The sequence below is a fragment of the Schistocerca americana genome, chromosome 2 (genome assembly GCF_021461395.2).
Source record: "Schistocerca americana isolate TAMUIC-IGC-003095 chromosome 2, iqSchAmer2.1, whole genome shotgun sequence".
Taxonomy (NCBI): domain Eukaryota; kingdom Metazoa; phylum Arthropoda; class Insecta; order Orthoptera; family Acrididae; genus Schistocerca; species Schistocerca americana.
The window spans coordinates 568184418-568196713 of NC_060120.1; the positions used below are offsets into that span (position 1 = coordinate 568184418).

A 12296-nucleotide genomic window follows, 5' to 3' on the forward strand; every position below is an offset into this window, starting at 1 on the left:
TGTATGTATGTGTGTATGTCTAGCATCTCTTCCTAAACTACTGTATTGATTTCAATCAAATTTAGTACACATACTGTTTGTGTACGAGAGTCGGTACTATGGAAATTAGGACCTCCTAGCTCCCGTAGTAGCAGATATACGGACAAAAAATTGTTTGTCACCACCCTGACACTTAGGCTCCTGTGTACAACAGACATGTTGTGCAGGTAGTATTAGCAAACCTTGCATGAACTACATGCGCAGATGGGTGCAGTTGAGTAGAGAGGGGGGAGGGGAAGAGATGAATAGTGAGAGAGGGGAGGCAGAAGGTAGACACAGAGGGAGGAGGAGCTGATCGACTGAGAGAGGGGGAGGAGGGAACGGACAGTGAGAGAGGGGAAGGATTGTATGGGAAGAGAGCATGTAGAGTAGTATGAGATAGACAGACAGAGGAGGTAGGGGAGGAGTCAGACAGAGAGAGGGGTAGGAGGAGAGGTACAGCGAGTGGGGGGAAGGAGATGGAGAGAGACAGGGGGTGGAGGAGATGGACACAGAGAGGGTGAGAGAGGAGATTGAGAGACAGAGTGAGTGGGAAGTAGGAGGTGGACAGATGACAGAGATTGAAGGATGAGTTGGATAGAGAGATGGAGACAGACAGAAAGAGGGTGTGGAGGAGATGCGTGCAGTACATGTGTTGAACGCATACACAAGCAAAGCCATGGTGAAAAGTCTAGTAAAGTAATATCAGTAACAATAATACTTGTCTGCTGTTTTCAGCAATAGGAGTCATTCCTACCCAGTGACTGTCAATAGCAAGTCCTCTATTCTCACACCTCTTCTACAATTTTTCATTGTTTCTCTCTTACCTTCTACCATTTTCTCCCTACTGAGGTGCCTATAATCATCGGAGTGTAACATTTAGAGAGAGAGAGAGGGAGAGAGAGAGAGAGAAAGCATAGCATTCAATGCTCATGTTGTACATGAAGGAAGAGCATTGGTGAACTAAAATGAAACTAATTTCTTAAATGGTGCTAGGATCTTGCTTCTGCAGAAATTATAATACAGAACTAGATAAATATTTGATTATTTTTGCTTTCATTGCATACTGTTTTGGAACATGAAATCATGTGACTAACTATTTTTTTCTTCAGATGTCCTTCTGGTACTGATGGAAAACACTGTGAAACTGCACCAGAGAGGTGTATAGGTAATCCTTGCATGCACGGTGGTCGCTGCCAAGACTTTGGGTCAGGTCTCAACTGTACCTGTCCTGCTGATTACACAGGGATCGGCTGTCAGTATGAATATGATGCATGTGCAGCTGGAGCTTGCCAAAATGGAGCAACTTGTATTGATCATGGTCCTGGATACACATGCATTTGTCCTGCAGGATACACTGGTAAGTGTAAGGCAGCTAGTCCTGTGTTGCACATATGTAATGAGCTGTTTTTGTATTTAGATAAATATCTGTAGCCAACAGGCTAGGCTAAAGAAGACAATTTATCTACTTAGAGAGAGTGATAGTGCTTGTGTTTTCTAGACAACATTTCAGCAGTGCAGTATTTTAGGGTGTTTTATCATTAGTCCTCACTCACAACATAACATGGCATAGAAGAAGTTGAATGGATATTTTCAAGAATAGTAAGTCATAGATGGATGAAGAGAAACAGATGAGGCAGTAACATGGGAGGGAGACAACTGAAATATGACAAGGTTATACCAAATAATTGAGATAAACAGATTGTGTTACTGTGTTAATGGAAATCTAGAAGAAGGAATATACAGATGTAGAAAATTTATGTACTCATACTGAGGTGGAAAACACATGTGGTACGAAAAGAATAGAATATGTAAATAACAGAGATTCTGAAAAATCAAGTCATCACATTATATAGCACTCAGCACAGAGGAATGTGACTGTAAAAAGATAGTGGTAACTGTGAACCATCATTGATTATGTTATGCAGTGAGCTGCTTAGAGGAAAAGACTAAATAACTTAGTTGTGAGAATGATAAAAGGAAAGAAGCGCAAGACGATGCAACCAGATGCATCTAGAGAAGTTTCATCAAAAATCACATGTAAGCTATCTGACTCAAGATTCACGTTGTAGCTATTATGTAGCATACGTAAGAAAACAAACAATGGAAAATTCTGGATGGAATGTAACAATATTATGAGAAGGAAAGTTGCCACTCACCATATAACAGAGATGCTGAGTCACAGATAGGCACAACTAAAGACTCTCACAATTAAAGCTTTCAGCAATTGGCCTTCGTCAACAACAGACACACACACACACACACACACACACACACACACACACACACAAGCGCAACTCACACACGCGACTGCGGTCTCAGGCAACTGAAACCACACTGCTGTATGCTAAAATGAATAGAAAGATACAACATGCATACATAAATTGTTTTCCAAGTTTCAGATCAAAGTTGATAGTACTGCAGTTACAACTATACAGTCAATTGAAGAACAATGGTACACATCAGCATTTATTATGCAAATGATACATTGTTACTGCTGTGCTGTAGTATGTTCCTGTGTGTTTTTCAAATGTTATTCCCAATGAACATCTGTGTTGTGAAAAATTATGCATTGCATGTGTTTTACATCCACCTGTTTCACTTTCTCACTGTAGAAGGTTTTGTGTATAATTATGACATATGTTCCTTAAGAAAATAAGCTTCAGAGATGTAGAACAATTCATTGACATATTCTAAAAAACACATGTTTTCTGTCTCAACATGATACGTCATATTGAATAGTTGATACTGTTATTATTTATGCAACCAGAACCATATGCTGCTGATTCCAGTTTTTATAATATTTCTGATATAAGAGTATCCTGCAGTTAGCTGATTCTATAACAGGAAAAACTTAAATTAAAAATTAAATAAAGACAGAAAAAACCTCTAAGAAGTAAAAAATAATAATCATATTGCCCCTTTAAGTTTAATATAAGTAGTAATATTTTGATCCAAGAGTCATCATGTTGGGTGACCACTAAGTAAATAAAAAAACAGAACTGTAGCTATCCTTCCCAGAGCAGCATACTTTCATTATTGCTGGTTATATGCCTATTCTGTTTGGTGTCATCTCATCCAGGCCTGCAAGCCCCACATCCACTCCTCAAAATAGCTAGTGAAGTTATGATTACTTATTATATAAAATATGAAAACTAATCTGTCTTTAATTAGCTGAACAATGTTAATGAATAGAGTTACCTATTTATTTTATATTGTATTTATTCGTAATAATGTACGATTTTGTTTCATGCATTAACCTATCTTACGAAGCCTGTGTACTGCATTGGCTTTATGATAGTGTACTAACTCCAACTTCATTAAAGTACGAGTCACGCAGTGTATAGTATGCAGAATACAGGGTGTGACCAAGTGCAGCAACCCAAATGGGCAGTCACGTGAGGGCAGGCATTGTTGACGATTGTGTCTTTGCGAATTTTTTGGAGTAAATTAATTAAAACTCAGACTCAAAGATTTGATATTTACCTATGTTGCCTTGGTAGGTGACTTACATTTAAATTTCACACTTTTGTCATTTTTAGATGTATTCTGTTTTTACGTTATTTACTTAGTGGTCCCTGGCGTAACAATGCTTGGATCAAAATATTACTACTTACATTAAACTTAAAGGGACAATGCATATTATTTTTTTTATTTTTTAGAGGTCTTTTGTGTCAGGTTTTTTTAAAATTTAAGTTTTATTTCATGCTTTTTAAACTTCATATTTTGCTAGTGGACACAGTATGATCGACACTCTATCTCCGCACTCACACAAATGCTTTCTGGGACACCGCACTCCCGCAAATGCTTCCCAGGACAAAATACAAAATTGTGACATGAGATATTTTTCACTTACATGATTTATGTCTTTTTTTTAATTCACACATATATTCATTGACTATGTTTTAGTATATATTTAGCTAATTCAGGTAACATAAACAATAAGCAGTGGTGATAATTCAAAATCAGGTCGGAAGAAAGTGGGCTGCCACTGCGCTCACTTGCAATAGGCTGCCTAAACTATTAAGACAAAATTTGATTTAGTACTGAATGTCGTTCTACGGATCGGAGCGTGGAATGTCAGATCCCTTAATCGGGCAGGTAGGTTAGAAAATTTAAAAAGGGAAATGGATAGGTTAAAGTTAGATATAGTGGGAATTAGTGAAATTCGGTGCCAGGAGGAACAAGACTTTCGGTCAGGTGAATACAGGGTTATAAATACAAAATCAAATAGAGGTAATGCAGGCGTAGGTTTAATAATGAATAAAAAAATAGGAATGGGGGTAAGCTACTACAAACAGTATAGTGAACACATTATTGTGGCTAAGATAGACACGATGCCTGTGCCTACTACTGTAGTACAAGTTTATATGTCAACTAGCTCTGCAGAGGATGAAGAAATTGATGAAATGTATGATGAGATAAAAGAAATTATTCAGGTAGTGAAGGGAGATGAAAATTTAATAGTCATGGGTGACTGGAATTCGAGAGTAGGAAAAGGGAGAGAAGGAAACATAGTAGGTGAATATGGATTGGGGTTAAGGAATGAAAGAGGAAGCTGCCTGGTAGAATTTTGCACAGAGCATAATTTAATCATAGCTAACACTTGGTTCAAGAATCATAAAAGAAGGTTGTATAAATGGAAGAATCCTGGAGATACTAGTAGGTATCAGAAAGATTATATAATGGTAAGACAGAGCTTTAGGAACCAGGTTTTAAATTGTAAGACATTTCCAGGGGCAGATGTGGACTCTGACCACAATCTATTGGTTATGAACTGTAGATCAAAACTGAAGAAACTGCAAAAAGGTAGGAATTTAAGGAGATGGGACCTGGATAAACTGACTAAACCAGAGGTTGTACAGAGTTTCAGGGAGAGCATAAGGGAACGATTGACAGGAAAGGGGGAAAGAAATACAGTACAAGAAGAATGGGTAGCTCTGAGGGATGACGTAGTGAAGGCAGCAGAGGATCAAGTAGGTAAAAAGACAAGGGCTAGTAGAAATCCTTGGGTAACAGAAGAAATATTGATAATTGATGAAAGGAGAAAATATAAAAATGCAGTAAATGAAACAGGCAAAAAGGAATACAAACGTCTCAAAAATGAGATCGACAGGAAGTGCAAAATGCCAAAGCAGAGATGGCTAGAGGACAAATGTAGGGATGTAGAGGCTTATCTCACTAGGGGAAAGATAGATATTGCCTACAGGAAAATTAAAGAGACCTTTGGAGAAAAAAGAGCCACTTGTATGAATATCAAGAGCTCAGATGGAAACCCAGTTCTAAGCAAAGAAGGGAAAGCAGAAAGGTGGAAGGAGTATATAGAGGGTCTATACAAGGGCGATGTACTTGAGGACAATATTATAGAAATGGAAGTGGATGTAGATGAAGATGAAATGGGAGATATGATACTGCGTGAAGAGTTTGACAGGGCGCTGAAAGACCTGAGTCAAAACAAGGCCGCGGGATTAGACAACATTCCATTAGAACTACTGACGGCCTTGGGAGAGCCAGTCCTGACAAAACTCTACCATCTGGTGAGCAAGATGTATGACACAGGTGAAATACCCTCAGACTTCAAGAAGAATATAATAATTCCAATCCCAAAGAAAGCAGGTGTTGAAAGATGTGAAAATTACCGAACAATCAGTTTAATAAGCCACAGCGGCAAAATACTGACGCGAATTCTTTACAGACAAATGGAAAAGCTAGTAGAAGCCGACCTTAGGGAAGATCAGTTTGGATTCCATAGAAATATTGGAACACGTGAGGCAATACTGACCTTACGCCTTATCTTAGAAGAAAGATTAAGGAAAGGCAAACCTATGCTTCTAGCATTTGTAGACTTAGAGGAAGCTTTTGACAATGTTGGCTGGAATACTCTCTTTGAAATTCTAAAGGTGGCAGTGGTAAAATACAGGGAGTGAATGGCTATTTACAATTTGTACAGAAACCAGACGGCAGTTATAAGAGTCAAGGGGCCCGAAAGGGAAGCAGTGGTTGGGAAGGGAGTGAGACAGGGTTGTAGATTATCCCTAATGTTATTCAATCTGTATATTGAGCAAGCAGTAAATGAAACAAAAGAAAAATTTGGTGTAGGTATTAAAATCCATGGAGAAGAAATAAAAACTTTGAGGTTCGCCGATGACATTGTAATTCTGTCAGAGACAGCAAAGGATTTGGAAGAGCAGTTGAACAGAATGGATAGTGTCTTGAAAGGAGGATATAAGATGAACATCAACAAAAGCAAAATGAGGATAATGGACTGTAGTCTAATTAAGTCTGGTGATGCTGAGGGAATTAGATTAGGAAATGAGACGCTTGAAGTAGTAAAGGAGTTTTGCCATTTGGGGAGCAAAATAACTGATGATGGTCGAAGTAGAGAGGATATAAAATGTAGACTGGCAATGGCAAGGAAAGCATTTCTGAAGAAGAGAAATTTGTTAACATCGAGTATAGATTTAAGTGTCAGGAACTCGTTTCTGAAAGTATTTGTATGGAAGTGAAACATGGACGATAAATAGTTTGGACAAGAAGAGAATAGAAGCTTTCAAAATGTGGTGCTACAGAAGAATGCTGAAGATTAGATGTGTAGATCACATAACTAATGAGGAGGTATTGAATAGAATTGGGGAAAAGAGGAGTTTGTGGCTCAACTTGACAAGAAGAAGGGACCGGTTGGTAGGACATGTGCTGAGGCATAAGGGGATTACAAATTTAGCATTGGAGGGCAGTGTAGAGGGTAAAAATCGTAGAGGGAGACAAAGAGATGAATACACTAAGCAGATTCAGAAGGATGTAGGTTGCAGTAAGTACTGGGTGATGAAGAAGCTTGCACAGGATAGAGTAGCATGGAGAGCTGCATCAAACCAGTCTCAGGACCGAAGACCACAACAACAACAACAACAACAACAACAACAACACTGAATTGTAGGCCTCAAAAGGAACTACAAAAAAGTCTGAGAGAGCATATGTTTATTTTTTTACAGTTGAGTCACAGTCACCCTTTCTTTGCTTTGCAGGTGCTGCAACGTGTGATTTCTAAATCCAAAAATCATCATTGTTGGTCAATTATATACGACAAACATATGTTCCCTCAGGCTTTTATTTTGATATTTTTGACCTCTGTATTCTAGTACTGTGTAACTTGATGTAGCTCTTATGCATTACGTGGCATATATCAAGAGAGTGTGCTGGTGGAAAACACTTTTACACTTAATTTAGCAGCTGATATTTAGATGGCTGAACAGGCTTTCATGGAACATAGCAAAGAACCTTCCCGACTGAAACAGCTTTCAAACAAAAGAAGTTGTTTTAAACTCAGACCTTTTGTTTGTGAGCTACGATGCCACAGACAGATGCACGAGTACACATGTTAAACTTATAACACCCATTTGTTTGCATTGGGGATTAAAAAGCAGCAGCATGGTTCAGAGATACACAAATTTAAAAATACGGTTGAATATCTAGCTGGAATTTTATAACCCATTCTTCAGGGTGAAGGTAGGAAACAAGGAAAAGTGCACATATCCAAAGGAAAAAGGAAAGCCACTACAAAGCTAGCAATGAGGTGAATTTGGAGGTAATAATATTGTCATTATTTTCCTTATACTGAATCCCCCACACCCAGGCTGATAAACATTAATGCAAAAACAGTATCAGCCACTGTTTTATAAATTAACATTGCAAATAAGATAACATTAATCATCATTATCATCATCATCATTTAAGACTGATTATGCCTTTCAGCGTTCAGTCTGGAGCATAGTTCCCCTTATAAAATTCCTCCATGATCCCCTATTCAGTGCTAACATTGGTGCCTCTTCTGATGTTAAGCCTATTACTTCAAAATCATTCTTAACTGAATCCAGGTACCTTCTACTTGGTCTACCCCGACTCCTCCTACCCTCTACTTCTGAACCCATGAGTCTCTTGGGTAACCTTGCTTCTCCCATGCGTGTAACATGACCCCACCATCTAAGCCTGTTTGCCCTGACTGCTACATCTATCGAGTTCATTCCCAGTTTTTCTTTGATTTCCTCATTGTGCACACCCTCCTGCCATTGTTCCCATCTACTAGTACCTGCAATCATCCTAGCTACTTTCAGATCCGTAACCTCAACCTTATTGATAAGGTAACCTGAATCCAACCAGCTTTCGCTCCCATACAACAATGTTGGTCGAAAGATTGAAAGGTGCACAGATAACTTAGTCTTCATACTGACTTCCTTCTTGCAGAAGAGAGTAGATCGTAGCTGAGCACTCACTGCATTAGCTTTGCTACACCTCGCTTCCAGTTCTTTCACTATGTTGCCATCCTGTGAGAATACGCATCCTAAGTACTTGAAACCATCCACCTGTTCTAACTTTGTTCCTCCTATTTGGCACTCAATCCGTTTATATCTCTTTCCCACTGACATTACTTTTGTTTTGGAGATGCTAATCTTCATACCATAGTCCTTACATTTCTGATCTAGCTCTGAAATATTACTTTGAAAACTTTCAATAGAATCTGCCATCACAACTAAGTCATCCGCATATGCAAGACTGCTTATTTTGTGTTCACCTATCTTAATCTCACCCAGCCAGTCCATTGTTTTCAACATATGATCCATAAATAATATGAACAACAGTGGAGACAGGTTGCAGCCTTGTCTTACCCCTGAAACTACTCTGAACCATGAACTCAATTTACCGTCAACTCTAACTGCTGCCTGACTATCTATGTAAAGACCTTTAATTGCTGGCAAAAGTTTGCCTCCTATTCCATAATCACGTAGAACAGACAATAACTTCCTCCTAGGAACCCGGTCATATGCCTTTTCTAGATCTATAAAACATAGATACAATTCCCTGTTCCACTCGTAACACTTCTCCATTATTTGCCGTAAGCTAAAGATCTGGTCCTGACAACTTCTAAGAGGCCTAAACCCACACTGATTTTCATCCAATTTGTCCTCAACTAATACTTTCCTTTCAACAATACCTGAGAAGATTTTACCCACAATGCTGATCAAAGAGATACCTCTGTAGTTGTTACAATCTTTTCTGTTTCCATGTTTAAAGATTGGTGTGATTACTGCTTTCGTCCAGTCTGATGGAACCTGTCCCGACCCCCACGCCATTTCAGTTATCCTGTGTAGCCATTTAAGACCTGACATTCCACTGTATTTGATGAGTTCGGACTTAATTTCATCCACCCCAGCCGCTTTATTGCACTGCAATCTATTGACCATTTTCTCCACTCCCTCAAATGTGATCCTATTTCCATCACCATTCCTGTCCCATTGTACATCGAAATCTGAAACATTACTGATCGTATTTTCACCTACATTGAGCAACTCTTCAAAATATTCCCTCCATCTGCCCAAGGCATCAACAGGATTCACCAGCAGTTTTCCTGACATGTCCAAAATACTTGTCATTTCCTTCTTACCTCCCTTTCGAAGACTGCTAATTATACTCCAGAATGGTTTTCCAGCAGCTTGACCCAAAGTCTCCAACCTGTTTCCAAAGTCTTCCCAAAATTTCTTCTTGGATGCTGTAATTATCTGTTTGGCTTTGTTTCTTTCTTCAACATAACTTTCTCTGTCTACCTGAGTTCTAGTATGTAGCCATTTTTGATATGCCTTCTTTTTCCTTTTACAGGCTGCCTTGATTGTGTCATTTCACAAAGCTGATTGCATCATCCTACCTTTACACACTACTGTTCCAAGACATTGTTTGGCCACTTCTAGTACTGTGTCCCTGTACCTTGTCCATTCCTTTTCCATTAACGCAACAGATTATAATTTGGAAAGAACAGTCATTTCTTACACTATCTTTTTGTCATCTACACTTAATCCTAGTATGATAAATTCCCTTATCTTTTTGCAGGAAAGAATTGTGAAGAAGATATTGTTGACTGTAAAGAAAATTCCTGTCCTCCTTCTGCAACATGTATAGATTTGACAGGAAAGTTTTACTGCCAATGTCCATTCAATTTAACGGGAGAGGACTGTAGAAAAAGTAAGTAATATTTTTTAATGTCTGTATTAATCTCTTCAGGATTTCACTGCTGCAAAAATATTAAGTTTAAGTGGGAATATTTTCAATTGTATTTCTTTAGATGTAAATTTAAGTGGAACGAAGATGCCTGTTCTTCAAACATAACTGATTTTGTTTATCTGCTTTAATATAATGCATCTTATCAGTTAAGAAAATATTAAATCCTCCATTAAATAATAGAATTTAAAACCAATGTGTAACTTATTTTAATTTTTTTCAGCTATCCAAGTGGATTATGATTTATACTTCAGTGATCCATCTCGCAGCAGTGCTTCCTTGGTTGTACCATTCTACCTGGGTGCTAAAACGAGCATGACCGTAGCAATGTGGGTACAGTTCACACAAAAGGATGAGGCTGGAACATTTTTCACTATGTATAGTGTTAGGTAAGTGTAAAAGTTGCTTTCTCTGTGCAGTTATTTTTCATTACTGGTTAAAAATTAATAAAATAATCCTCCCTGGTAGAATGCAGAATAGAAAATGCAAGGTCATGTAAAATTACTGTAAAATTACAGCAGGTGCTTTTGATGCGTCCTTCTTGAAAATGGATGATAAATTTTGGTGTCAGACCCTATCCTATATCTGATGAATTTTCGTGATATTCTGGGTAGGACAAACAATATTGCCCTTAATTAAGTGAACCATCTGTCAATCAATTTACATAACATGTTCTAACTCCAAACACAATAAAAGACATGGTTATAAGAAATCTACTGTTTATTAGTTCATGATGTGACAGCATACACATCAATACAGTTTAGTGACATGTACAAGACACAGGTACAGACTGCTGGCCGGAGCCAGAGCTGGTGCACGGCAGTATAAATGGCATTTGCCCACCACAGGCCAATAGCAATCGGCTGCAGGCAATTGGGGCACCGGACCTTCACTGGCAGCCTCTGGTGGGGGCCTGGAATAGCTGAATGATGCACTACTCAGACTGTGTGACACACACCGCAGTAGTGATGGCAAAGGCATAGTAGTGGAAATGTTAGTACATTTTCCTCTTTTCCTTGGGGGAAAGAGCGACCAGATGCCTGTTCCTGCACAACATGCTGACAGGTGACACACCCATAATGACTGAAGCAGTTGTCATTGGCATGAATAGTTCCAGACCCATGCGGTCAAGTGAGTAGAGGTGGAAGTGGAGGGACCATGAATCTGCTCCTTCCTCCCCTCCCAGGAAAGCAAGAGGACAACCCCAGCACACCTTAGGCAGAGGTTAAGTCAATATTGGTCTTGAGTCCTAGTGCAATGAGAGGAGGAACCCAGTTCCAGAGGGAAGACAGGCAGCACCAGCAGGAGGACGGCAGGCACTGGCACCTGCATCATGGTGGAGGTGCCTGTGTTGGTGCAGGAGGCACCTGCATCAAGGCAGGAGGCACCTGCATCAAGGCAGGAGGCAACTGCATCAAGGTAAGAGGCACCCAGAACACTGTGCGAGGCATCACTGCATGAGGCCCCTATGGGTGCACTGGGGATACCTGGTGTCCACTCCTATGAGAGAAAGGCACCACAGAGACGTCGAGGGACTGAACTGCGCCATCCACGTCGGGGCTGTCCACCAGCAGGAGGGTTGGCAGGCACAGCTTGAGTAGTAGTGTGCTGCCCACAGCGAACTGCTGATGGATGCCATTGAGTGAGCAAAAATCTTTAAAGTAGGGATCCGAATAAAGAGGACTTTTGTCTGACACCACTGTACAAGATAGGTCATTGACGGGAAAAATGTTTTAATAATTCCGTGGTCGTGACACCTTCTGCAGTAGAAAGGCAGTGAACAACATAAGGAAATGTGTAAAACAGCCAGCAATTGCAAATGCCTAAAAAAGCCCAGCAAAATTTATATGGATTCTGTCTCAAGGTAGCAAATGTGCTGGCCAGAGGGGAAGAACAGTGCACGGTGTTGTTTGTCGAGTTGAACACTTGTGGCAGGGCGTGATCAAGCGTTCCACCTCCTGATCAATGTGTTTAGCACTGGGTCTGCAGCTACTGGGTATGTAATTCTGGAGTTTGCAATGGGTTAAGCATCAGTAGCCTGTCAAGCTTCCATGGCAATGATTCATCCTGAGCAAAAAGGATTGGGCCCTATCGGCAGTCGAGACAGTGTTGCCATATTAGTGTGCCACCGCGTAGGGAAGAAAGACAAAGAGTATGTTACAATAACAGTAAATTCAAAAGCATCAAACTCAAACAGATTCTCAGTATGAGGATGATTAAAAACGAAATAAGTG

At 39.6% G+C, this 12296-nt stretch overlaps 1 protein-coding gene across 1 annotated transcript in view; it reads left to right on the top strand.

Moving 5' to 3' along the window:
* The window catches only part of LOC124595775 (sushi, von Willebrand factor type A, EGF and pentraxin domain-containing protein 1), a 152459-nt gene that overhangs the window by 96090 nt on the left and 44073 nt on the right, over window positions 1-12296 (top strand). Inside the window, exons 43-45 of the mRNA XM_047134661.1 lie at window positions 1131-1378; window positions 9895-10026; window positions 10286-10451. Coding sequence (XP_046990617.1) covers window positions 1131-1378; window positions 9895-10026; window positions 10286-10451 — 546 coding nt within the window. The remainder of the gene's footprint in view (window positions 1-1130; window positions 1379-9894; window positions 10027-10285; window positions 10452-12296) is intronic.